General features: G+C 39.5%; 2 protein-coding genes across 2 annotated transcripts; both read right to left on the reverse strand.

Moving 5' to 3' along the window:
• Positions 1 to 15,090: 15,090 nt before the first annotated feature.
• LOC125916058 (zinc finger protein 501-like) lies at positions 15,091 to 16,785 on the reverse strand. The gene is given in 3 exon segments (XM_049622235.1): positions 15,091 to 15,496; positions 15,498 to 15,942; positions 16,128 to 16,785. Coding segments are annotated over 3 exon segments (1,509 nt in total).
• Positions 16,786 to 24,426: 7,641 nt separating this feature from the next.
• On the reverse strand, positions 24,427 to 25,428 carry LOC125915205 (phospholipid scramblase 1-like). The gene is given in 4 exon segments (XM_049620904.1): positions 24,427 to 24,456; positions 24,458 to 24,980; positions 24,982 to 25,261; positions 25,264 to 25,428. Coding segments are annotated over 4 exon segments (957 nt in total). The 5' UTR covers positions 25,388 to 25,428.
• Positions 25,429 to 25,787: the final 359 nt, after the last annotated feature.

Genomic DNA, 25,787 nt, shown 5'->3' on the forward strand with positions numbered 1-25,787 from the left:
ACTCTACACTAAGCCATTTTCTAAGTTCCATTTTGCCCTCATGACAGAAGTTGCTTTTTACCGTATTTCTTAACAAGTAGGATATTCTAGTTTTATTTATGTGAAGTTCCTGTGACTGTGTTCTATATATATTTCTCAGCATATTTAACAACAATCATAGTGTTTCTTTATGCAGAAATTTCTTACTGTTGTTGCTGTTGCTTGCAAAGGACGAATAACACCCTTGGCATTTTCTGTAACAGTGAGATTATCTCTTAATAAAAAATTCTCTAATGTCATTTAAAGGCTTATCATAAAATTTTTCTTACCACCCATTTCTTTACTTCCAATTTTGGTCTCAGTTATTGCAACCCATGCTCAGTAATAATGGATTGTCTGAGAAATTTATTTCTTTAATGTTTCTTTGTTTTAAGAGAGAGGGCAGGGAGGGGTAGATGGAGTGGTGGAGAGAGAATCCCAAGAAGACTCCTGGCTCTCAGTGAGGAGCCTGCTGTGGGGCTTAATCCCCAGAACCATGCGATCGTGTCCAGCCAGAAATTAAGAGTTAGACACTTTACCTAATGAGCCACACAGGCACCCCATTCTGAGCAATTCATGTCATATAACATATGCTAGTGCCTCAAATGCATGGGATTTTTGAGTGTACAGTCTCAGTTTATACTGATATGAAAGGATCCTTTTAAAATAATAAATGTTTTATTCAGATTTTTTTGTTACAACTACTCTTATTGTTGTTTTGTATTTCAATAAAAAAGCTTCCTTTTTTGTGAATGGAAAATAGCTTTATTTTAAAATATCTTTTTTTTCTCTCCAAGTTTTTATTTAAATTCAATTACTTAACATATAGTATAGTATTGGTTTCAGGCATTGAATTCAGTGGTTCCTCACTTACATACAACACCCAGTGCTCATTACAGGTCCTCTCCTTAATGCTTGTCATCCATATGGCCCAGCCCACTACCACCTCCCTTCCGGCACCCCTCAGTTTGTTCTCTATACTCAAGAGTCTTTTAAGATTTGCCTCTTTCTCTGTTCTTATTGTATTTTACTTTTCTTTTCCTTCCCCTATGTTCATCTGTTTTGTTTCCTAAATTCCACATATGAGGGAATTCAATTGTCTTTCTCTGGCTGACTGAATTCACTTATCCTAATACACTCTAGTTCCATCCACATTGTTGCAAATGGCAAGATTTCCTTCTTTTGGATGGCTGTATAATATTCCATTGTGTATATATACCACATCTTCTTTATCCATTCAACCCTCCATGGACATGTGGGCTCTTTCCATAATTTGGCTATTGTTGATAGGGCTACTATAAATATGGGGGTATATGTGCCCCTCGAATCTATATTTTTGTATTCTTTGGGTAAATCCTAGCAGTGTAATGGCTGGGTCATAGGGGGGTTCTATTTTCCCCTTTTTGAGGAAACTCCATATTGTCTTCCAAACTGGCTACACCAGAATGCATTCATACCAACAGTGAAACAGTGTTCCCCTTTCTTGGCATCTTCACCAACATCTGTTGTTTCCTGAATTGTTAACTTTAGCCATTCTGACAGGTGTGAGGTGGCAGCTCACTGTGGTTTTGACTTGTATTTCCTTGATGATGAGTAATGTTGAACATCTTTTCATATGTCTGTTGGCTATCTGGATGCATTCTTTGGAAAAATGTCTACTCGTGTCTTCTCATTTCTTATCTGGGTTATTTATTTTTGGAGAGTTGGTTTTGATAACCTGTGTATAGCCTTGGTTTACTTGCCCACTAATTGAGCTGTCATTTCCAAGTATCTTCTTCTAATCTCTAGGTTGTCTTTCAGTTTTGCTGATTGTTTCTTACGCTGTGCAGAAGTTTTTATCTTAATACTTCATTTTTGCTTTTGTTTTCCTTGCCTTTGCCAGCATGTCTAGTAAGAAGTTTTTTGTGGCCAAGGTCAAAGAGGTTGTTCCCTGTGTTCTCCTGTAAGATTTTGATGGTTTCCTGTGTCACATTTAGGTCTTTCATCTGTATTGAATTTATTTTTGTGTATGGTATAAGAAATGGGTCCAGTTTCTTTGTTTTTTAAGTTTAATTATTTATTTTGAGAGAGAGAGAGAGAGCATAAGCAGGGGAGTGGTGAGAGGGAGGGAAAGTGAGAAGGAGAGAGAGAAGATTCCAAAAGGAATCATCCACGCCAACAGCACAGAGCCTGACACAGGGCTACAACCCATGAACGACGAGATCATGACCTGAGCTGAAATCCAGACTCAGATGCCCAACCAACAGAGCCACCCAGGTACCCCAGAAGATGGCCTACTTTCATTTCTCTGCATGTCACTCTCCAGTTTTCCCAACACCATTTATTGAAGAGACTGTCTTGTTGCCTTGAATGTTCTTTCCTGCATTGTCAAAGATTTGTTGACCATATAGCTATGGGTCCCCTTCTAGGTTTTCTATTCTGTTCCATTGATCTACTTGTCTGTTTCTGTGCCTATACCATACTGTCTTGCTGATTACAGCTTTGTAACATAGCTTGAAGTCCAGAATTGTGGCGCTTCCTGCTTTCCTTTACTTTTTCAACAACACTTGGCTATTTATGTTTTCTTGTGGTTCCATACACATTTAGAATGGTTTATTCCAGCTCTGAAAAAAATATCAGTGTTATGTTCGGGATTGCATAGAATGCGTAGATTGCTTTGCAGAGTATAGACATTTGAAGAATATTTGTTCTTCTAAGCCATGAGCATGGAATGCTTTTCCATTTCTTTGTGTCATTTGCAGCTTCATTCAGAAGTTTTCTATAGTTTTTAGAGTACAAATATTCTACCTCTTTGGTTAAGTGTATTCCTAGTTTTTTTTTTGCGGGTTTTGGTGCAATTGTAAATATCTTGCGGTTTTTGGTGCTATTATAAATAGAATTGATCTCTTTCTTTATTTTTAAATTCTTTTTTTAATTTACATCCAGGTTAGTTAGCATATAGTGCTCTAATGATTTGAGGAGTAGATTCTAGTGTTTCATCCCCTATGATAAACCCAGTTCTCCTCCCAGCAAGTGTCCTCCATAATGCTCATTACCCATTTTGTCCATGCCCACACTCCAACCCCTCCAGCAATCCTCAATTTGTTCTCTGAACTTAAGAGTCTCTTATGTTTCCCACCTCCTTGTTTTGATATTATTTTTGCTTCCCTTCCCTTAAGTTCATCTGTCTTGTATCTTAAATGTCTCCTATGAGTGAAGTCATATGATATTTGCCTTTCTCGGACTGACAAATTTCGCTGGGTATAATACCCTCTAGTTCCATCCATGTAGTTGCAGATGGCAAGATTTCATTCTTTTTGACTGATGAGTAATACTCCATTGTGTGTGTGTGTGTGTGTGTGTGTGTGTGTACACACCGCACAACTTCTTTATCCATTCATCCGTCAATGGACATTTGGGCTCTGGAATCGATGTCTTGGTTTCTCCTTCTCCTGCTTCATTACTGGAGTATAGTCATGCAAATGATTTCTGTGTTTTGACTTTATATCTTACAACTTTGATGAATTCATGTATCTGTTCCAGCAGTTTTTTGGTGGAGTCTTTGGGGTTTCTACATAGAATATCATGTCGTCTGTGAAGAGTGATAGTTATACATCTTTCACGCCAATTTGGATGGCTTGTATTTCTCTTTGTGGTTTGATTTCCGAGGCTAGGGCTTCCAGTACTATGTTGAACAAGTGGTGAGAGTGGACATCCCTGTTGTGTTCCTGACCTTAGGGGAAAATCTCTGATATTTTCCACAGTAAGGATGATATTAGCTGCGGGTCTTTCATATATGGCCTTTGTGGTTGTGAAGTATGTTCCTTTTACCCCTCCTTTTTGAGGGTTTTTATCAAGAAAGGATGCTATATTTTGTCAACTGCTCTCTATAAACCTTCTTTGTAAAGATAGTAGCCACTACATTAATTAATTGTATTTTTGGATTTTCACCTATTTTTTATACTTTTGGATAACAATTTTCACCTGAGTACTTTTGAAGAGACTGTAGAGTTGTTTTTTTTTTTTTTTATTGTTGTTTATTTACTTTTGGGAGAGAGAGGGAGACACAGAATCCAAAGCAGGATCCAGGCTCTGAGCTCTCAGCACGCATGCAGGTGTGGATCTTAAACTCACACACCCAAACATCATGACCTGAGCTGACTTCGGACGCTTAACCAACTGAGCCACCCAGGCACGCAGAAGACTGTATCAGTTTTAATCCAAATAGGAATCAGTCAGATTTCAATTGTCAATAACATTATATGTGTATTTGTTGTGTCAATATTAAATGTACATTTTCGGTATGACTTAACTTGTTTGTTTCTTTTCATGGTAACTTGTCAAAGGTTGTTTCACCCTGGGTAGGCTGTCATATGGTATTCTTGTCATCACCTATTTGTGGGTGAATTTATATTCTCTTTGAGAAGCAAACAGGTTTTGGAATTGAAAGTAATTTTTTTTACCTTGGGTTGGTAATCTTATTTTATGTGAATTCTTCCTTCTAAAACCCTGGGAAATGAGTATGAGATGTTCATTTATCAAATGAGGGTTTGGTTGCTGGGTGAGCCTTCCTGGGAGTAGAGATTGTTTCTCTTCTTTTGCATTATCTTAAAAATAATATTAAGAATAATATTGGAGGTGAGGGCACAAGTATACACAGCAGAGTGGGAGATAGTAAAGAAGGCTGAAATAGAGGCTCTGAGGAAAATTTGATCGGCCAATCATTTGCATTTGTGTATTTGGTCAATTTGAATGTGTGACTGTCAATGCACATCCCAGAACTGGAAGATGAGATGTGACATATTACCTTGGAGGCACAGTTTGAACCATAAAGGTGAAACTGCCTCCCCAAACTGTAAGTCCTTTCTCTCCTCTAGTCTGAATGTCAGAAAAGTATGAATGCCAACTTGGGCCGCCCAGCAGGTATAGTAGTCAGGAACTCTGTTCTCAGAGCTGTTTTGAGAGGGGGGGATCAGAGACTAGCAGTGGAGCTGTGGAGAACAATTTCTGGTGTGAGAGGTAATTTTTGACAGAATCTGAAGGGAGAAGTCTCTGTTAGGGTCTGCAAGCCCCATGTAGGCAGAGGTACTATTCCCGATTCATATTCTGGGGCAGCTGAGCTGTGTACCCACAACATTAAGCCTGAAGTATGAAACCAGCAGCTGGGGACGTGAGAAGTTCCACTGGAGAGGTGGGACTGATGGTTGGCTTATGAGTTTCTACTACACAGGTAGTCCTGGGGAGCCAGACCCTACTCCCCATCCTTCTCTGTGGTCCTGTGCATTGCGAGAAGGTCCTCATCTAGGTCCTGGAGGGCTTCACCTGCATTCACCTTGTGCACATGTGGGAAGTTTTGGCAACAGGAAAGACAGAATTGGGAGAGGATATCAAAAACTCTTGGTATGATAAGGGTGTCTAGGTGACTCAGTCAGTTGAGTGTCCATCTTTGACTCAAGTCATGATTTAGCAGTTTGTGGTTTTGGGTGCTGCTTGGGGCTCTGTGCTGTCAGCCCAGAGCCTGGAGCCTGCTTCAGATTCTGTGTCTCCTTGTCTCTCTGTCCCTAACCCACTCGCACTCTGTCTTTGTCTCTCTCAAAAATAAACATTAAAAAGAAGAAGAAGAAAAACTCTGGGTGTGGTTACAACATTGTTCAGAGGGAGGACTGGTCTGGACATAGGCTCTGGTGTCAGTTTATCAAAAATGTGAACTCAGGTGTGTGGGCTTGGTTGAAATGGGATTCAAGACTTGTGCCCTGGAGACCTGGGATGGTGGGAAAAGGAGCACATGAATGCAGGTTTTGGCGCTGGAGGAGCTGTTGGTGCCACCCATCCTCTGTGCGCATGTACATTTGTTGGGGAAACTCTACCTGTGCAGGAGCTGTGGAGAGCCTTTGCCAAAAGTGAGGTCTAGGCGAGGGAGGGCAGAATCACACTGGTGTCCTAGGTGCCAGTGCAAAGGGAATGGTGAGATGCTGGTAATGGTGTCATACTGAGTCTTCTGTCCAAGGTGCAAGTGGGCGAGGTGTTCAGACCAAGTGGGAAAAGCGATCAAAATAAAAAGGGGTACTGTGCAGGGTTAAAAGATGAACTGATGTACATTCCAATTTTCAAGACTTCATTTGGCTCTTTGATTTGTCCATTCAAATAGGCATGGTCTATCTGTAGGAAGTTGTGGTAAGGTTTTTATAGAGACGATGTGGAAACAAAGCAAATGCAGGGTTTGATTGGATATATCTTAAGCATTTCCCTTCTTTTTGGGAGTCCTAATTGACTGCAATTATTTGCTCATATTTTTTTTCCATTCAAGTGCAATACTGAGAATTAAGTTATGGTTTCCTTGTAGAGTCTACCAAGGCATTAGAGCCTCCTCAGGTTTTGGCTTCACTATTTATTTAACAGTGGAAACACAATTGGTAGGACATTACCGGATTCATATGTTTTATTGTCTGTTGTTCTTGTTGTTTTTCGTTTGTTTTTCTTCTTTTCCTTTTTTCTTTCATTCCTTTTTTTTTCTATTTTGAGAGAGAGAGTTCAAGCAGGGGGAGAGGGGCAGAGGACAGAGAAAGAGTCTTAAGCAGACACCATGCTCAGAGTGGGGCCCAACTCAGGGCTGGATCCCACAACACTGGGAATATGAGCTGGGCTCTAATCACTAATTGGTTTCTCAGCTGACTGAACCACTAGGGCACCCTTTTGGTTGGTTGGTTTGTTTATCCATTTGCCAGTGTGATTTAGCAATTGTCCACCCATTGTAAGAATGGTTCTTATGGTACAAAAATCCCTGTCCCAGAACCACCCAATTAAGTCACATGTATACAAAACAAAGATCCACATTTCAACATGTGTGTGATAACAGAAGACAGATACATTCAACCATGCAGTTGTATAAAAAAGAGTGTTTCCACATGGAGGTTTTCCTTACAATTACCTTGGGATATGAGGTGTTTCTGTGTTGCAGTAGATCCGTTTCTACCTGTGTGAAAATATCACCTTCATGTAACACGGTTAAGGAAAGCATTTGATTAAGTTCAATGTGACAATACTTATGTAAACGTTGAACCAAGTGCAAACTATTTTAGTGTCTTTGTGTTATACAATTGCAAATGCAATTTACATACACTGTGAAACTGCATAGTAGGCAGGATCCACCTCAACCTCACAGACTGTTATGTTTGAAGATCGATCTATTATTGATATAGGTAATTAATGGAGATTTTTACTTGATTTAAATATTTTATGAGTTTATCGATTTCATTTTACTTTTTTTTTTTTTACTTTTTTTTTTAACGTTTATTTATTTTTGGGACAGAGAGAGACAGAGCATGAACGGGGGAGGGGCAAAGAGAGAGGGAGACACAGAATCGGAAGCAGGCTCCAGGCTCTGAGCCATCAGCCCAGAGCCTGACGCGGGGCTCGAACTCACGAACGGGGAGATCGTGACCTGAGCCGAAGTCAGACGCTCAACCGACTGAGCCACCCAGGCGCCCCTTCATTTTACTTTTAATGACATGCCAATGTGTCGTTGTTTTCTACCACTACCACAATCAATTGCATGCATTTAGGAGCTATAAAAACATAATTCTGTTTAATAAGTCTGAAATTCGGTGGACTTGGCTGAGCTTTCTGTGGAGGACACTCTAATGTTAAAATCAAGGCTCATGAGGCATTGGATCTACTTGGGAACCTCTACAAGAGCAGTCACTTCCAGGACCATTCAGGTTGTTGCCAGAATCCATTTTTTGTTACCATGGTTTCCACATGATCTCCATGGGCACACCTTGTGCGTGGTATGTCCAAAGAAGAGAAAAAGTGTTGAGTCTCACTGTTTACTCAAGATTTCAACTGTGGTCCTTCATTGTCTATTCAGTTGAAAGGATTACTGGGTGCTTTATAGAAGTAAGGTTTTTGCTTCATGGGCTGAAATTCGAAACCGTTCACAATTGTGAAATCAGAGAATTAATGGGTAGAATGAATTCATGACAGACAAATGGACCCTGCAATTGTCATCTCCCCCAGCTCCACCCCTCTTCTCCTCTGTGTCCCACATTGTGACCTCAATCTCTTCACTCCTGGAGCCTCTAGATATCCATGAAACCTGACTCTTTCCCTGCAAATGACACTTCTGGTCGTCTTCATTGCTGTTCTCAGTCCATCAGGTGCAATTTTTTTTTTATTTCTATATGTTTATTTAATTTTGAGAGAGTTTGAGCAGAGGAGGGGCACAGAGTGAAGGGGACAGAGGTTCTGAAGTGGGCTAAGCACGACAGCAGCAAGCCTGATGTGGGGTTCAAACCCATGAACCGTTAGATCAAACCTGCGCCAATGTTGGACACTCCACCTACTGAGGCACCCGGCATCTATGTTTCTTTCTCATTTAAAAAATAAAATAACATGTTCATTTGCTTTTGAGAAAGCATGAGCAAGGGACAGGTAAAAGGAGAGAGCGGCAGGGGATCTGAAGCTGGCTCTGCATGACAGCAGCGAGCCCTATGCCATCAGGTGTATTTAGACCTCTATACAAACAAAGCACATTTCACGTGATCCCAGAGCCCTCATCCCGAATTTCCTTCCCTTCCACTGCCCCTAAATACTCCATTCTCCATTCTTTCCTCCTTCCCCATTCCAATACGTCAGCCCACTTCCTGTGTCTTTTATGTCCACTGCTCTCGTGTGCCAGCCAACATTTATCAGGAGTCTTTACTTCCTCATGACCCAGAACTTATTATCCCCACCCCTACACTTCCTGACTGTTTCTCGTGGGCTCTGTAGCTTACTGATTCCCGCCGTTCTCCCAGCTGTCAATGTCCCCGAACACCCACGCTAATCATCTTTTCTTTCCACGCTTTCTCTCTGGTTGGAGCACTGAATTCTCTCTGGACTCCATTCACAGGCAACTATCTCCTTTCCATCCCTATGTTCTCTAACCGTTCATAGGCAGAAAACGTTTGTATGCTCTCAACCCAACCTTGCCACTTCACTCCCTTTTGCGAATTAATTTGTCATCCATTATTCCCCTCCTTCCTAGGATTTTTTTTTTACCCTCTTATTCTCTCCACACATATAGGCCAGCCTTACTGTCCCTGCCTACACTCCACTCCCAACCTCAAACCGGTAGTGCACCTTAACCCCTCAGTCACATTTCACAACCTAGTGTCTTTTAGCCTTAGTGTGGGTTACATAGTGTGCATCAAATAAATATGCCCGAGTGCTAACCCTCAGTACCTGTAATTGTACCCTTATTGGGCAGTAAGCTCTTGGCAGATGTCTTTACATTAAAATGAGGTCATGCTAGATTTGGGTCAATTTTACTCCAATGACTGGTATCCTTATAAGAAAAGAAAAATGAAGACACACAGAACAAGATGTGATGATGAAGGCAATGATGGAGTGAGATACACCGACAAGCCAAGCCAGACCAGGGACAGCTGACAGTCCCCGGAGTTAGAAAGAGCAAAGTCTCAATTCTTGAGGTACAGTGTGGCTCTGCCAACTGCTCACTTCAGACTTCAAGAACATCCAGAACTGTGAGACAGTAATTCCTCAGTGTGCTTAGACAAAGAGACCAATGCAGCATTGCTCATTTTAGCCAGCCTATATTGTATATATGCAGCATATTATCTACGCAACTGACTATGGACACAAGTTATTTTCATGTCTTGGTTATTATGAATAATGGGGCATGTTGTTTAGTTTTTACATATTTGTGAGTTTTCTAGTTTTGTCCTTGTAACTGACTCTAGTTTCATGCCATTATGGTTGAAAAGCTGCTTGATGGGATTTCACTCATAAATTTATTAAGATTTGCTTTGTGTGGCAACATATAATCTATACTGGAGAATGTTCTGTGTCTGTGTGAGAAGAATGTGTTTTCTGTTGCTGTTGGATGCAATGTTGTAAGTCCGTCTGCTGAATGTCCTTGAAGTCCGATGTTTCCATATTGATGTTGTGTCTGAATACTCAATACATTATGGAAAGCGCAGTGCTGAAGTCCTGCTGTATACTTATATAGGTGCTTTTATGTGGGGGGGGGGGCGGTAAATATACAAGTTCTATCCTTTGGTGGAGTTGACTCCTTTATTTTTGCAGTTTTCTTCTTAGCAAAAGCAGCTTATATTTATTCCAAAAAACTGTAAAAGTTTACTATATATCTATAAAAGAAAATGATTTTAAAAATAAGTGATGCATATGTATCCAAATGTGACCAAATCAACACAACAATTCAATGCACAATAAGACTATTATGTAACTCATGGAACAAAAAGCAAGACACAACTAAATGGTTTGTCAATACAAATGCTACACACATTTACAAACCTACAGCTGTAATGCAACACAAACAAATCCTAAGTGCATGGGATAGCTACCTTTCTCCTACATTAAAGGGGTGAATGTCTTCTATGTAGTAAATAGGCATATAATGTATAAAAACTTTAGTCACATGTAATGTAATCTAAAATGTGGGACCCAAGTGGAATGTAAGGTTAGCTTATGGAAAGATACACATTTCAGAAATAACTCAACTTGAAATAAATCTGCTATATTGACACAGTGATCCATAAAAAAACCATCATTGCAAATGTATACAAAGAACTGCCCAGAAATATCAGAAACATTACTGAGAGGTATTATGGTACCCTGCCTGAAATAAAAAATAACTTGCTTGATGTGTTTATAAGCATAGATAACAATGAAAATTAAATACCATGTGAGTGAAAAAAATTGCAAGGTATAATAGCACAATGTTTCAAAAGTGAATAATCTGGGAAAGATGTATTAGCCTGTACAGGTTGGTTTTGACGAACTCTTGGCTGCTTTTGCAGTAAATTACCAAGATTTTCATTGCAACAGTATTTTCCCCCACACTTCAAAATCTGGAAGCATTAGTCTTTCCAACATTGTCATTTAGCGTTCTTTTTTTTTTTTTTTCCCAACCCTCTAAACAGAGCAATCGGTTTTTGAATATCAAGTTGCCATTTCGAGGAGTCATAAGATACAGATGTTCAGAAACATTACACAAACTACAACTCAGGCACCTGCACAAAAACCACCAACACTTATGGAAAAAGGTGTTTCTTTTCAATGTGGTCAGTACGTGAGTTAAAGAACCACACTATTACTGTCCTCCAAAGACAAAATGGGGGCAAACTTTATTGTAATTCTGCCAAACAGCACATTAACTAGAAACCCTGCACAAACTGACCTGTTTGTTTAATACTGACCTTTGCAGTGTCTTATTATAGTCCTTGCACTCAATTCTATTTTGTCTGAAGCATAGCTGCCCCATTTCTTTTGGTTTCTGATTGCATGCAATATCGTTTTGAGTATCTGCACTTTCAGGCTGAGTGTGTTGTGAGTCTTGTGAAGGCAGCATAGTATTGGGTCTTGGATTTCTTTCCATTCAGCCAATCTCTATCTTTTGATTGGGGAATTTAGCCCCATTATATTTAAAGGAAGCATTGATACAGGCATGGAGTTACTGTTGTCATTCTTTTCTTGGTTTTCTGGCTACTTTAGAATTCTTGCTCCCTTTCTTATCCATTTTCTCTTTACCTTTGTGATCTGATGATTTTCAAGAATAGTAAACCTTGATTCTTCTCTCTTTATCTTTTGGGTATCGATTGCCACTTTGGCTCGGTGGTTACCATGAGGATTCAGAAGACATGACAGTCTATTTTAAATTATATACACCTTAGATTTGCCTACTGAAATTCCTTCAGGCCTGAGGTGATTCTTCAAAAATGTGAATGTAGAATCCTAGCCATTTTAGGAAGGTTTTGCTATTCTCTTTCTGATATCTGTGAATGTTTTTTTTTTCCTTTCAATCACATCAGTTGATATTCTGTACTTGTAACTATTGCTATGATAAGCCGCATTACGTTTTTGAGTGGACTGACCCTCTTTTCCTTAAAGACCATTTACTACAACATTTTATTTGTAATACACACGTTTAGTTGACATAAATGGACAATGGTGTCCTGAACACCTCTTTCATGATAATTATAGCAAGGTTAGAAGCACAGAAAGTATCTCCATTTAGATTGTATTCAACTCTTCTTCACATTCCTTGGAGAATTACATACGTATGAGTCCGACCTAAAGAAGAAGGGAACTCATATCATCGATGTAGCAACACTCAGGCACATACTTTCACACACCCAGTAGGAATAAATGAATTTTCTGAAGTGATTTGAGAATAAGAAGTATATTAAGGTTTACTAGTCACAAATCTTAAATAAGGTTAATGTAAAAACATTGACATTATACCTATGCAAAACTCCATCCCTTTTATCATTTAAAGCATAATAGCGTATACATTATCTAAATGTTTAACTTTGTATTATTCCTTCTAATAAGTGTTTTGATGTAATGTCTGAATACACTGACTTACTGCTTTCTGTTGTGAATCCTGTGACACGTGTTGACATTTTATGTTCAGTTACATATGTTTTTAGATACTTCTTTCAACTTACGTTCTTTTTTTTTTTTTAACTGGATAGAAAAAAATTTATTTTATTTATTTTTTTTCAATATATGAAATTTATTATCAAGTTGGTTTCCATACAACACCCAGTGCTCTTCCCAAAAGGTGCCCTCCTCAATACCCATCACCCACCCTCTCCTCCCTCCCACCCCCCATCAACCCTCAGTTTGTTCTCAGTTTTTAAGAGTCTCTTATGCTTTGGCTCTCTCCCACTCTAACCTCTTTTTTTTTCCTTCCCCTCCCCCATGGGTTTCTGTTAAGTTTCTCAGGATCCACATAAGAGTGAAAACATATGGTATCTGTCTTTATCTGTATGGCTTATTTCACTTAGCATCACCCTCTTCAGTTCCATCCACGTTGCTACAAAGGGCCATATTTCATTCTTTCTCATTGCCACATAGTACTCCATTGTGTATATAAACCACAATTTCTTTATCCATTCATCAGTTGATGGACATTTAGGCTCTTTCCATAATTTGGCTATTGTTGAGAGTGCTGCTATAAACATTGGGGCACAAGTGCCCCTATGCATCAGTACTCCTGTATCCCTTGGGTAAATTCCTAGCAGTGCTATTGCTGGGTCATAGGGTAGGTCTATTTTTAATTTTTTGAGGAACCTCCACACTGTTTTCCAGAGTGGCTGCACCAATTTGCATTCCCACCAACAGTGCAAGAGGGTTTCCGTTTCTCCACATCCTCTCCATCATCTATAGTCTCCTGATTTGTTCATTTTGGCCACTCTGACTGGCGTGAGGTGATATCTGAGTGTGGTTTTGATTTGTATTTCCCTGTTGAGCGACATTGAGCATCTTTTCATGTGCCTGTTGGCCATCCAGATGTCTTCTTTAGAGAAGTGTCTACTCATGTTTTCTGCCCATTTCTTCACTGGGTTCTTTGTTTTTCGGGTGTGGAGTTTGGGGAGTTCTTTATAGATTTTGGATACTAGTCCTTTGTCCGATATGTCATTTGCAAATATCTTTTCCCATTCCATTGGTTGCCCTTTAGTTTTGTTGGTCGTTTCCTTTGCTGTGCAGAAGCTTTTTATCTTCATAAGGTCCCAGTAATTCACTTTTGCTTTTAATTCCCTTGCCTTTGGGGATGTGTCGAGTAAGAGATTGCTACGGCTGAGGTCAGAGAGGTCTTTTCCTGCTTTCTCCTCTAGGGTTTTGATGGTTTCCTGTCTCACATTCAGGTCCTTTATCCATTTTGAGTTTATTTTTGTGAATGGTGTGAGAAGGTGGTCTAGTTTCAATCTTCTGCATGTTGCTGTCCAGTTCTCCCAGCACCATTTGTTAAAGAGACTGTCTTTTTTCCATTGGATGTTCTTTCCTGCTTTGTCAAAGATGAGTTGGCCATACGTTTGTGGGTCTAGTTCTGGGGTTTCTATTCTATTCCATTGGTCTATGTGTCTGTTTTTGTGCCAATACCATGCTGTCTTGATGATGACAGCTTTGTAGTAGAGGCTAAAGTCTGGGATTGGGATGCCTCCTGCTTTGGTTTTCTTCAATATTACTTTGGCTATTCGGGGCCTTTTGTGGTTCCATGTGAATTTTAGGATTGCTTGATCTAGTTTTGAGAAGAATGCTGGTGCAATTTTGATTGGGATTGCATTGAATGTGTAGATAGCTTTGGGTAGTATTGACATTTTGACAATATTTATTCTTCCAATCCATGAGCACGGAAATTTTTTCCATTTCTTTATATCTTCTTCAATTCAAATTACGTTATTTTTGGTACTCTCTGTTGTTTTCCAAATGGTATATTTATGAAGAAGGGCTTTCTTCATTCATTAGGTTTGTATGGTTTGAACTCACATGCATTTGGAGATATTGAATAAGGATTGAATTCCAGATGAAAGCTTTGTCATTCTCTTTACATTTTAGAGATTTCCTCTGATATGAGAACTATGATTTTGAATAAGGTAGGACTTCCACCTAGGGGTTTGCCACATTCATCACATTTGCAATGTTCCTCCTATGTATGAACCATGTGATAGTGACTAAGGCTTGAGCCATGTGAAACGTTTCACCACATTCTCTACAATTATAAGGGTTCTCTCAAGTATGAATTTGGTGGTGTGGAATGAAGATTGAGCACCATTAAAGGGCTTCCTAGATTCTTTCTATGTGGAAAATCATTTCTATAACACATTCTTTGACAAGAAATCAGGGATCAGCATTGGGCAAAGTCTTGCCACATTGTTTACTTGTGTATCGTTAATCTTCCATGTGGAGTCTGTGATGTGGAGTAGCATTGAACAGTCCTTAAAAGTTCTCTTAGAGTCTTTTGGGCGCCTGGGTGGCTCAGTCACTGAGGCATCCAACTTTACCTCAGGTCATGATATCGCGACTTGTGGGTTCGAACTCTGCCTCAGGCTCGGAGCTATCTAGTCTGACAGCTCAGACCCTGGAACCTACTTTTGATACTGTGTGTCTCTTTCTCTCCACCCTCCTACTCATTCTGTCTAAGAAAAAAAATTTTTTAATAAAAAAAGTTCTCTCAAAGTCTTAAACTCTGTCTTAAACGTTTGCTCCAAGATGGTTTTTGTGATATTGAATAAAGGGTGAATGGTGATTAAAGCCTTTTGCACACTCGTTACATTGGTAAGGTTCTCAACTGTGAATTTTGTCATGTCGAGTAAGTTTTGAGTGTTTGGTAAAGGCCTTGCCACATGTCTTACATTGTTAAGGTTTCTGTCCAGTATGAATTCTGTGATGATCAGTAAGGTTTGACTGCAACCTAAAGGCCTTGCCACATTCTTGACATTGGTAAGGTTTCTCTCCAATATGGATTCTGTGATGCTGAATAACGCTAGAACAGAAATTAAGAGTTTTGCTGCATTTGTTACATTGGTAAGGTTTCTGTCTGGTATGAATTCTGTGATGTCGAGTAAGGATTGAGTACTCACTAAAGGCCTTGCCACATTCTTGACATTTGTATGGTTTCTCTCTGGCATGAATTCTCTCATGTCGAGTAAGCTGTGAGTATACCTTAAAGGCCTTGCCACATTTGACATGTGTAAGGTTTCTCTCCAGTATGAGTTCTGTGATGTTTACTAAGGTGTGAGTGCTGGATAAAGGCTTTGTCACATTCTTGACATTGGTAAGGTTTCTCACCAGTGTGGATTCTGTGATGCCGAGTCAGGGTTGAGTATTCACTAAAGTCCTTGCCACAGTCTTGACATTTGTGAGATTTCTCTCCAGTGTGGATTCTGTGATGTTGACTAAGGGATGATTGCTAGCTAATGGCCTTGCCACATTCTTGACATTTGTGAGGTTTCTCTCCAGTGTGGATTCTGTGATGTTGACTAAGGGATGTTTGCTGGCTAAAGGCCTTGCTGCATTCTTGACATTTGTAAGGTTTCTGTGCAGTATGGATTTGCCTGTGTGCATGGAGTGATGACCCATGCTTAATGGTTTGACCACCTTCTTCACATTTGTCAATTTTTTTGCAGTATGCATTTGCTGATGTTGAGGTAGTGTCGAGTGCCTGTCAAAGGTTTTGCCACATTCCTTGCAAATGTACCTTTTCTCTCCAGTACCACTTGTCTTATTGGTATTTAGGCTTAATGATTGATTAAAAATGTTCCCAGATTCATTATATGTGTATGGGTTTCCACCCCCATGAATCCTCTGATGATCAGCAATACTGGAGGACTGCTTCAGAGCTTTCCCACATTCATCATACTTAGAAGTATTTTCTCCCCTCTGCGTACTCTTACTCTTGGTACATTTGGAGTTTGGATAAAAGACTTGCTCATCTTTATTAGATTCAAAATGGTTTTCTTGCAGAGGAGTCCTCAGACGTTTGCTAACATGGGAGCCCTGGTTAGACTGTGTCTCAGATTCACTGTATTGAGCCAGTGTATCTCCATTGAAAATGCTCTGGTAATGTTGCAGGGTCACCTCCTCTGTGAAGCACTTCCCAAATTGAGACGTCCTAGGCCTTTTATCTTCATTTTTGAATCTCTGAGTTTTAGAAATATTTGACTGAAAGGCGAATCCAATCCCACTTTCACAACGGTTCAAAGCATTGTTTTCAGCGTGGACGAGGTAACTTTCCAAATGTTCCAAATTTTCGTTGTACAAATATGTATGTTTGCATATTTGAATGGAACTTCTGCTTACAGGTGAACAGTGCTTTGCACAAATAGTGGATGTAAAAAGGGCGGTTTTCCAAGAAGTTTTATGTCCTTGGCCACCTGCAGCTGTGAAGTTCTTATTATGGGCTGTCGTCTCAATTGGACCACGTCCTTCATGAAACTTCTGATGTGCTTCATTCTTTCTACCACTGTCCCAGTTTATCATTAAGTGTGAATTCTCAAGGTCATGATGTTTCCCTGTACCCAGTGACACATTTTGTGAAGAGGTTTCTATGCATGGTTTTGGCAGGAGGTTCTGGGTGCCATGTGAAGATATAGCTGAAAGATAGCAAATAACAAAAAAAGGAACATCATTCCAATTACTACTCTCACATGAATGTACTGACAACTTCTAATATACAACCTTCAAATCAGTCAGAGAATGTCAGGAAGATGTTGAGAAGGATTCATCGGGAATTCATTCTTCCTTGACACAGAAACTTACACACAACGTGCTGAAGACATAGCCTAATAGATCATTCTGTAGTTGTTTAACAATGTAGCACAAATCACATTCCTGTGCCACAAAGAATCAGGAAAGTACTTTATGAGCCAAAATTTAGAAGGACATTTAACTGAAAAGTCAAACAGAAATTATGCAAATACGATATAGCAAAAGTAGGAATAAAACAACAGGACGAGTTTGTTTTCAGAAATAACCCAAAAATTTTACAGATCTATAACGCCATCAAGTAAGGATGAAAAATTGAAGTTCACCTAAAATCTGAAGTGAAGAAATAAAACAAGACACAGTGCAAGTGATATCATAGAAATGAAAGTAATTATAATTGGGAAAAAGGATAATAACATGCTAACAAATATGTATCCAAAAAAAAAAAAAAACCTATGTATTTCAAAAAAGGTATAACCTACCTGACATCATCATGGAGAAAAGAACATAATGAAAGGGGAGCCTGGGTGGCTTAGTCGGTTGAGTGTCCAACTCTTGATTTTGACTCAGGTCATGATCTTAGGGTCATGTGATGGACCCCAATATCAGGCTCTGCCCTAAGCATGAAGCCTGCTTAAGATTCTCTCTCTCTCTCCCTCTACCTGCTCCCCAACTCACTGAATCTCTCACATTCAAAAAAAAAAAGAAAAAGAAAAAGAATAAAGTCAACTGATTTACAACCACTAAGTATATTAAAACTGTAACAAATAAACTCCCAACAAGGAAGTCCTGTGCCACATGAATTCACAGGATCATTCATAGACACACACGACAAAGTACTAGAAATCTCCCCAAACATTTCCAGGGAGGGAAGAGAAGGGAGATTATGAAACCACTTGATCATATGAGCATTAACAGGTTATCAAAGCCAAAGGAAGATGCGACAAGTATACAAGAATATGAATTACTACCTGTGGGGAATATTCATGCAAAGTCCACCATAAAACTAAGCAAATAGGGGAGCCTGGGTACCTAAGTCAGTTAAGCACCCAACTCTTGACTTCAGCTCACATCATGATCTCAGTCGGGAGATCAGACCCCATGTCCAGCTCATTGCAGACTGTGAAACCTGCTTGGGATCCTCTTTCCTCCTCACTCTCTACCCCTCCCATTCTCCTCTTCCTCCTTCTCCTTCTCAAAAAAACAAAAACCAAACTGAATCAAAAGCACATTTTACCTTTTTACAACATAATCAACTGGGAATTCTTCCTGAAATTTAAGGGTGTTTCACCATATGGCAAACTATCGAGTTGGGACTGAGTTGGGACTGCACATTACAGACTAAAGATCACAAAGAGAGGATAATCTCAATTGATACAGGACAGGAAGTGAGCATATTGGACACCATTTCACGATTAAAGATACTCAATAAAGGAGAAATCAAAGGAAACTTAGTCAACCTAATAGAGATCATGTATGTGTGAAAAGCTGAAATCTAACATAATCAATGAGAAGACCAAAAGCTCCTCCTATAGGATCAGAAACAAGGTAATGAAGTGACTATCCCACTTTCATTCCACACAGTACTGGGACTCTTCACAACAATTAGGCAAGAAAAAATACATAAAAGGAGACCAAATTGGGGGCGCTTGGTTGGCTCAGTCAGTTAATTGTCTGACTCTTGGTTTTCAAGTGGCTCCTGATCTGACACTTTGTGAGTCTGAGCCCCCTTGGACTCCTCTGCATTCAAAGACTATCCTTGAACATGCCTTGGAGTGCTGTTCCAGTGGTCACAAACTCCTTTAGTTTCTGTTTGACTGGAAATCGCTTTCTCTCCCCTTTAGTCTGGATGATAGTCTTCCTGGATACAGTATTCCTAGCTGCGTATTTTCCCCATTCAGCATTTTGAATATACCTTTCCTCCCATCAGGCTTGCCAAGTTTCTGTTGAGAAATCTTGAGTTGGTCTTATGGTTTGTTCATGGTAGGTGAAATACTTCTTCCACATTGCTGCTTTTAAGACTTTGTCATTATCATCGTTTGCAAACTTGATTCCAAGATGTCTTGGTGCTGGCCTCCTTTTGGTGATTTCAATGGAGTTCTGTGCCTCCTGAGTCTGTAGGTCTGTTCCCTTCAACTGATTAAGGATGTCTTCTGCTATTGTTCCCTGAGATAACTTCTCTAACCCCCTGTCTCATCGTCTTCTGTGACCCCTGTAACATAAATGTTATCACTTTTGATGGAGCCCCTGATTTCCTAAGTCTATTACATGTTGCCTAAGTCTCCTCTGTCTGTCTGTCTGTCTGTCTGTCTCACTCTCTCCACCTTAAGCTTCACTATTTTCCATTATTTTGTTTTCAAGGTCACTAATTTGCTGCTCTAATTCCCCCAACCTGCTGTTCATTGAATCAGTGTGTTTCTAATCTCATTTATTGCATTCTGCATCTCTCATCCTTTGTTAAGCCTGTTGTCTCTGTGTTAAGAGTCTCACTGTTGTTGTCTTTTCACAAGCCCAGTGAGTATCCATAATGTAGTTCCTTCAGTTTACTATTGAGAATGTTACTGACAAAGGTTTCACTTAGAACTCTGGCTGTGGCCATAACTTGTTCTTTCATTATGGATAAAATCTTCCATCTTGGCATTTTGTCTAAGTCTCTGGAACCCTCTGTATGTTAAAACATCCAGTTATGTCTCCTGCTCTATCGTTGTGGCCAGTGGTCTGCTGAGGCTCTCCTTCCAGGGTTTGGACCCTGTCCTCAATGGATTGAGTTTTAACTAGTTATGCTGTGGGCTGCTTGTGAGATGAGACCTGACATCACCTCCACCAGAACTGAGGCTCTACAGAACTGTGTGGTCACGTGAGGTGTGGGAAACAGCTTAAGCAAATATCTTGGGGAGGGGCAGCCTTGCTGGGATTGAGTCAGGCTTGACTGAGATGGGCAGTCCCACCAGAGGATAGGGGCTTGGGGCTTGTTGTAAGTAAGGCAGACAGCCAGTGTCCCCACTGTGCCCTTTCTCTCAGGGTGCTCTGTGTTCCTGCTGAGGAGGATGGGAAGGAAATGGAATGAGCCAGCTCATTTGTTCCCATCATGCACCTCATTGAAGGGCCACTAGGATATCAAATAATCTCACTCATGTGTGCCCCAAGTGCTCTTCACATTGCTGTTTCCATGCTGTCTACCCTCAGGTTGTGGGCCTACCTTCTGTTCAGGAACAGTGCAGAGCCTTCTAGAATCTTTCCCAGCCAAGCTTGCTGATCTTGAAAACTCGAGGCTTGAAGCCACACTGCTTGCAAGAACACAAAAAATGCAGGCCTTCTCATTTTCCAAGACAATGACACTAGGGAAATATTCTCCTTGTGCATTCTTCTTTGGGCTCCACTCTCCTACCCTTCTCCACAACCACTGCTCCCTGCTTTCAGCAGCACTATAATCTGTTGCTTCCCCAGCCAAATCTATACTTCCTACAATCTTCGATGTGCCTCTTCTCTCTCATTAGCTGAGTAATTCCTCTGTCAGTCTTAAGGCTGCTTTTTGGGATACTTAGGATAGCTTGGTAGTTATCTACATGTGTGTGGGTGGGATGTGATGAGGGTAGGATACTCCTAGTCTGTCACGATACTATTTTCTTTTTCTCTGAAGAATCCCTATTTTTTTTTATTTTAAATTATTTTGTTGGAGAAAGAGAGTTTGTGCAACTAGAGAGAGGGGCACAAGGAGGCAGAGACTCTCAAGCAAGCTCCATGCGGTGTGGAGTCTGAGGCAGGGCTTGATTCCATGACCTTGGGATCATGACCTGAGCCAAAATCAACAGTGAGACACTCCACCAACGGAGTCAGCCAGGTGCCCCTGAAGAATCCTCATTTTGAAAAACTTATTAAAACTCAAACAAATTTTACAAAATTGGAGATTACAAACCCAACACACAAAAATTCATTCTTTATACACAACAAAGAACAATTCCCCCAAAGATATAATTACAGTTACATTATCGTCACAAAGAATAAACTGCTTAAGACTTAAAATAATGTTAGAGGTCAAAACTAGTGAAAAGAAAACTATAAAATATTGTGAAGAATCGAAAGAAGTAAGTGAAAACACATCCATGTTCTTACATTGGAATACATCAAATTATCCAACTGTCAGTATACTCTAAATGATCTGCTGATTTCTTGCCCCCTCCATCAAATTCCCAGTGACATTTTTGGCAGAAAGATCACAACCAAATGGAACATTCACATGGATATTACAGGATAATATATAACCACAATAATCTTGAAACATAAAGAGTACTCTGGTGGCACCACACTTCCTGATTTGCAGCATACTAGAAAATCATTTATCAAAATAATATACTACAGAAGAAAACAGAGGCATGCAATAATGAAAAAGTGATGGTGACCTACACGTGCACTTCAATGTCAATGTGTATGAAAACAAACAGAGCATCTTCTTAAAACTCACATTTTGATTTGGATTTTTAGGTGGGGCCTGAGTTTCTACATTTCTCACAAGCCTGAAACTCATGCCAACATCTTCACTTCAAGAGCCACACTTCTATATTCCAAGAAAAAAAAAAAAAGAAGAAGAAATCACGGAGGACTTTGAACTTGAAGAATAATGAGGAAATTACTACTCCTCATATCATGAACAGAAACAACCATTCTCCTTGAACACTTACTACACAGTACAGACCATTCTAACAGTTTTGCATAAATTCACCCACCAATCCCAGTAACTTATAAGAACAATAGTATTGTTTTTCATCTTTCAAAAGAATATGTGGCACAATTGCAGTAATAGTATAGTATGTGTCTTTATCCAGATGATCTGACTTAATTCACCTAAGAGAAACACACCAACCATTATACAGAGATCATCCTATAAGAAGGTTCACAGAAAGTTTCAATATGACAATGGTAATGCAAATATGATAAAACCACAAAACTGAGTAACATAAAGCGAAAAGTGAGGATACCACATAAAATATGTATATTACAAATTGAATACAAAAGAATAAGAGTGATAGAATAAAATGTTTACTCTCCCTAAAACTAAGAAATGTTTTCAATGACATAAAGCTTATATATCTATTGGTGGAAAGGGTTTGGTGACTTGCTAACACCACAAATATACACACTCACAAATAGAAATAGGTATTGTTTTTGAGTCTTTTATAGCATTGAAAGTCTACGTCTCAATTCTCTTTTGTGCTGGATTACATTTTACAATTTGAAGGCATTTGAACATATATGATGCATATTTTCTTTTTCTGGAGCAACAGAAAAGAGATAAGGAAGAGTATATATGGAACACAAAGGCAGAATAAAATGGAAATTTACAGGACTGAGCCCTGATTCACAATCTCTACTTCAAACAGCAATTCCTACAGCACACATAGGAGAAATCCTTCATTCCAAAGCAGACAAGAAACAAAGAGAAATGAAGGAGGAAGCTTCCAGAATAAATGAGATGATTATGCATATCTTCCCGTAAAGATACTTAATGATAACAGAGAAAATATATCCACCTTCTAGTGGAGGGATCCAGCATAGAGCACACAGGAAATAAGGAACCTGTAATGGGTCACATTGGGATCAAGTGCCTAACATTCTTCAAAGGACACATCATGACAGCTGTGAAATAAACGTCCAGAACAAATGTAATCAGTGTCTACGTGCCAACATGAAAATATCCATTTTATTCAAATATCAAGCCAATAAAGCATGGCAAACAATTCAAATGATCATCATAGAGAGACTCCTGGAGGAAGAAGAGGGAACACGTAACTAAATGATATCAGGAAAACTCTGCAGGACCAACAGGTCAACCCAAATGATCTACCTCATACCTCATGAGGTGCATGCCATGTCAGAATTTCGATCTAATGAATCAGAAATGAATCTCATGAAGAACCCTCAGAAAGTGAAAACGTTTATGACAAAGACAAAGGAATTTGCTATTATACAAGAAAAAAAGTTGAAAATGATGAAGTTACTAAAAAAATAATGTAACCATTGAGACTTCATTACAGGCTGTGAGTTCTAAGTTCTCAATGTTCTAGTCCCCCTGTGGCATTGATGTTGGTAGGAATGCGAGAATACACATAGACTAGTTCACCATTGAGGAATGGAACCCATAGACTGGAAATTTCTTATCGTTCATAAGAAAAATGAACTTCTGAAGTGAAACAGAGGATGAGATTTTCTCATTTTAGAAAGTGCTTTTTTATCTGATGAAAGTACTCAATCTCAGTTTTGTACGATGAAGATGAAAGCCTCAGTGGGGCGCCTGGCTGGCTCAGTTGGTTGAGCATCCGACTTCAGCTCAGGTCATGATCTCATGATCTGTGAGTTTGAACCCCACGTCAGGCTCTGTGGTGACAGCTCAGAGCCTGGAGCCTGCTTCTGATTCTGTGCCCCTCTCTCTCTGTCCCTCCCCCACAATGGCTCTGTCTCCCTCTCTTGCTCAAAAATAAATTAACATAAAAATTTTTTATATCCATAATTTTTAATTCAGTTGTTTGTTCATGTAAATAACAGCCAGTTACTGCAGTTTCTACTCAGATGGAATATATATGTTCTATTGAACACCTGAGTGCTCTCCTAACTATCATGCTCATTGAAAGACAGAATGAATACTGGAGCTAAACATTCCACGTGTAAATAATTACTTCAAAAATTATAACAATCCTCCAGTTCTATAATGAATTTTTAAATGCATCCTTCTTTAGGACATGTCTTTTTCAGAAAATCATAAAAAAATCTGTAATTTATTTTCTTATCAATAATGAAAATTTTTTTATAGTAGCAGATTAGCTTACAAAAGAAGTTTAATATACTGTGACTTGCTGAACAAAAGACAAATACATGTTTTATTTTTCTTTGGTAATATGAATATTAAGTATTAGTTTAACATAATTGTAAAGGAAACAAATTATATTCATTTTTAACTTTTTTGAACATACATTATTTGGAAAATAACTATTGTTACGTGTGAAATAAATTGGAACCATATTTAATAAAATGCACATTTATATTTTAAAATTAATAAGGACTTAATTTGGTGTAAAATTTGAAAATAAAACAGATTGTAGTTCAGAATAATTTGCCACAGGAAGTTTCATGATTAAATATAAAAAAATTAACATATCCTTTCTCTAAAATACACAATGAAAAAGAAAATGTATAAAACAAAACAAAATGCATAAAAACATTTATAGGTAAGTGATATAGAAAATAAACTCTATAATTTGAAAAATCATCACATATACCAGGCATCACAGTAGAATTCACAAATGCTAGAAGTCATTTCAATAAAGAAAAGAAAACCAATTAGTTTTTCCTTGGCAAAGTCGCAGTAAGTATACAGACTTCACACTTTCTGAGGCTTTCATTGATCCCCTACCACACTCCTTTTTATTCTGTGTTTCCACTCCTTCCAAAAAAACAAGAAATCAATGCGGAAACATGCACCAAGCATTACAGCTTTCATTTTCACATCAAGGTCTAAAGGGAACTGGATACCAAAGTTGTCAGCATCCGTAAATGCCTCTCTCACAAAACCAGTCCACTGCTTGGAAATCTTGCCAACTATAGTTTCTTCATCAAAAGATTTAATCTCAAAATCAACATCTGCACAACAGCTGCACACAACACATGGACCAATAATTTTTAGTACATCCTCTCTCCTCTCATTTTGAATTGTAAACCTTGGCAGGCATGGATGCCAGGTCTGAGTAACATAACCTACAGGTACACGAGGAGGAGCGTGGACTTCAATCTCCTGAAGGCAGCAGGGGCAACAACAGCTGTCACACCTTAGTGGTCTCTCCAGAGTTATAACTTCTTGGCCCATATTATCGATAATCCTCATGGTAAAAGGCCGAGAAGCCCCACAGCAATTCCGGGTACAGCAGTCTGTATCCTCTACTGCAAAGTAAATCTGTCCAAAGCTGTTCTTAATTTCATATGTTATTAGTTTCAAAACCTGTTATGACTTCCAGAAGCTCAATTTGCTGACGAATCAGTATCTGATCTATCTGACTTAAATATTCCAATCTGGGTGGACAGCCTGATGGAGGTGGTGGTGCTGGCATCCAGGGTACCCCTTCAGGTCCACCTGGCTGATTATACACAGGCTGGTGTTGGACAGGAAACCCTACTGGGCCAGCACCTGAATAACCAGCTGGTGGAATTGAGTAGCCAGCCTGGGGGCCAGGATAGCCAGCCTGGGGGCCAGGGTAGCCAACCTGGGGCCAGGGTAGCCAGTATGTCCTGGAGGTCCTTGGAGTGTTGCTGAAGGATATTGAGTAGGATACTCAGATGGTAAATTCATTCCTGGGTGAGGAGCATTCAGTTGTCTGTTTTGCTTTTCCATGATTTATAGAGTTCTGGGGCTACAGGTGCTCTACACTGCCGAGAACCCTAACATAAAAATTTAAGAAAAGAATTAAAGCCTCAGTAGCATTGGAAAGCATAAACCAGAAATCACGTGATCCCTGTCCCCAGTGTTCCTGCGATTTGGGCACCAAACACAGTATGTCCACCACTACCCTGACACCCGTCTCACAGGAGGCAAAACAGAAATTGGCAATGGCTTAGGATAGAATGTCTCAGAAATATGGAGAATTCCCCAGGCCCCTCAATGCAATGGAGAAGCTCTAAGACTTTGGAGACCATCAAACTCCAAGGGGGTGGTCTCCTGGCACTCACTGTGGAGATGATGGACCATCACTGGAACAGAAGAAAGAATCCTTAGAGAATGTAAGAGCATGATG

This window comes from Panthera uncia (assembly GCF_023721935.1).
Source record: "Panthera uncia isolate 11264 chromosome E2 unlocalized genomic scaffold, Puncia_PCG_1.0 HiC_scaffold_19, whole genome shotgun sequence".
Taxonomy (NCBI): domain Eukaryota; kingdom Metazoa; phylum Chordata; class Mammalia; order Carnivora; family Felidae; genus Panthera; species Panthera uncia.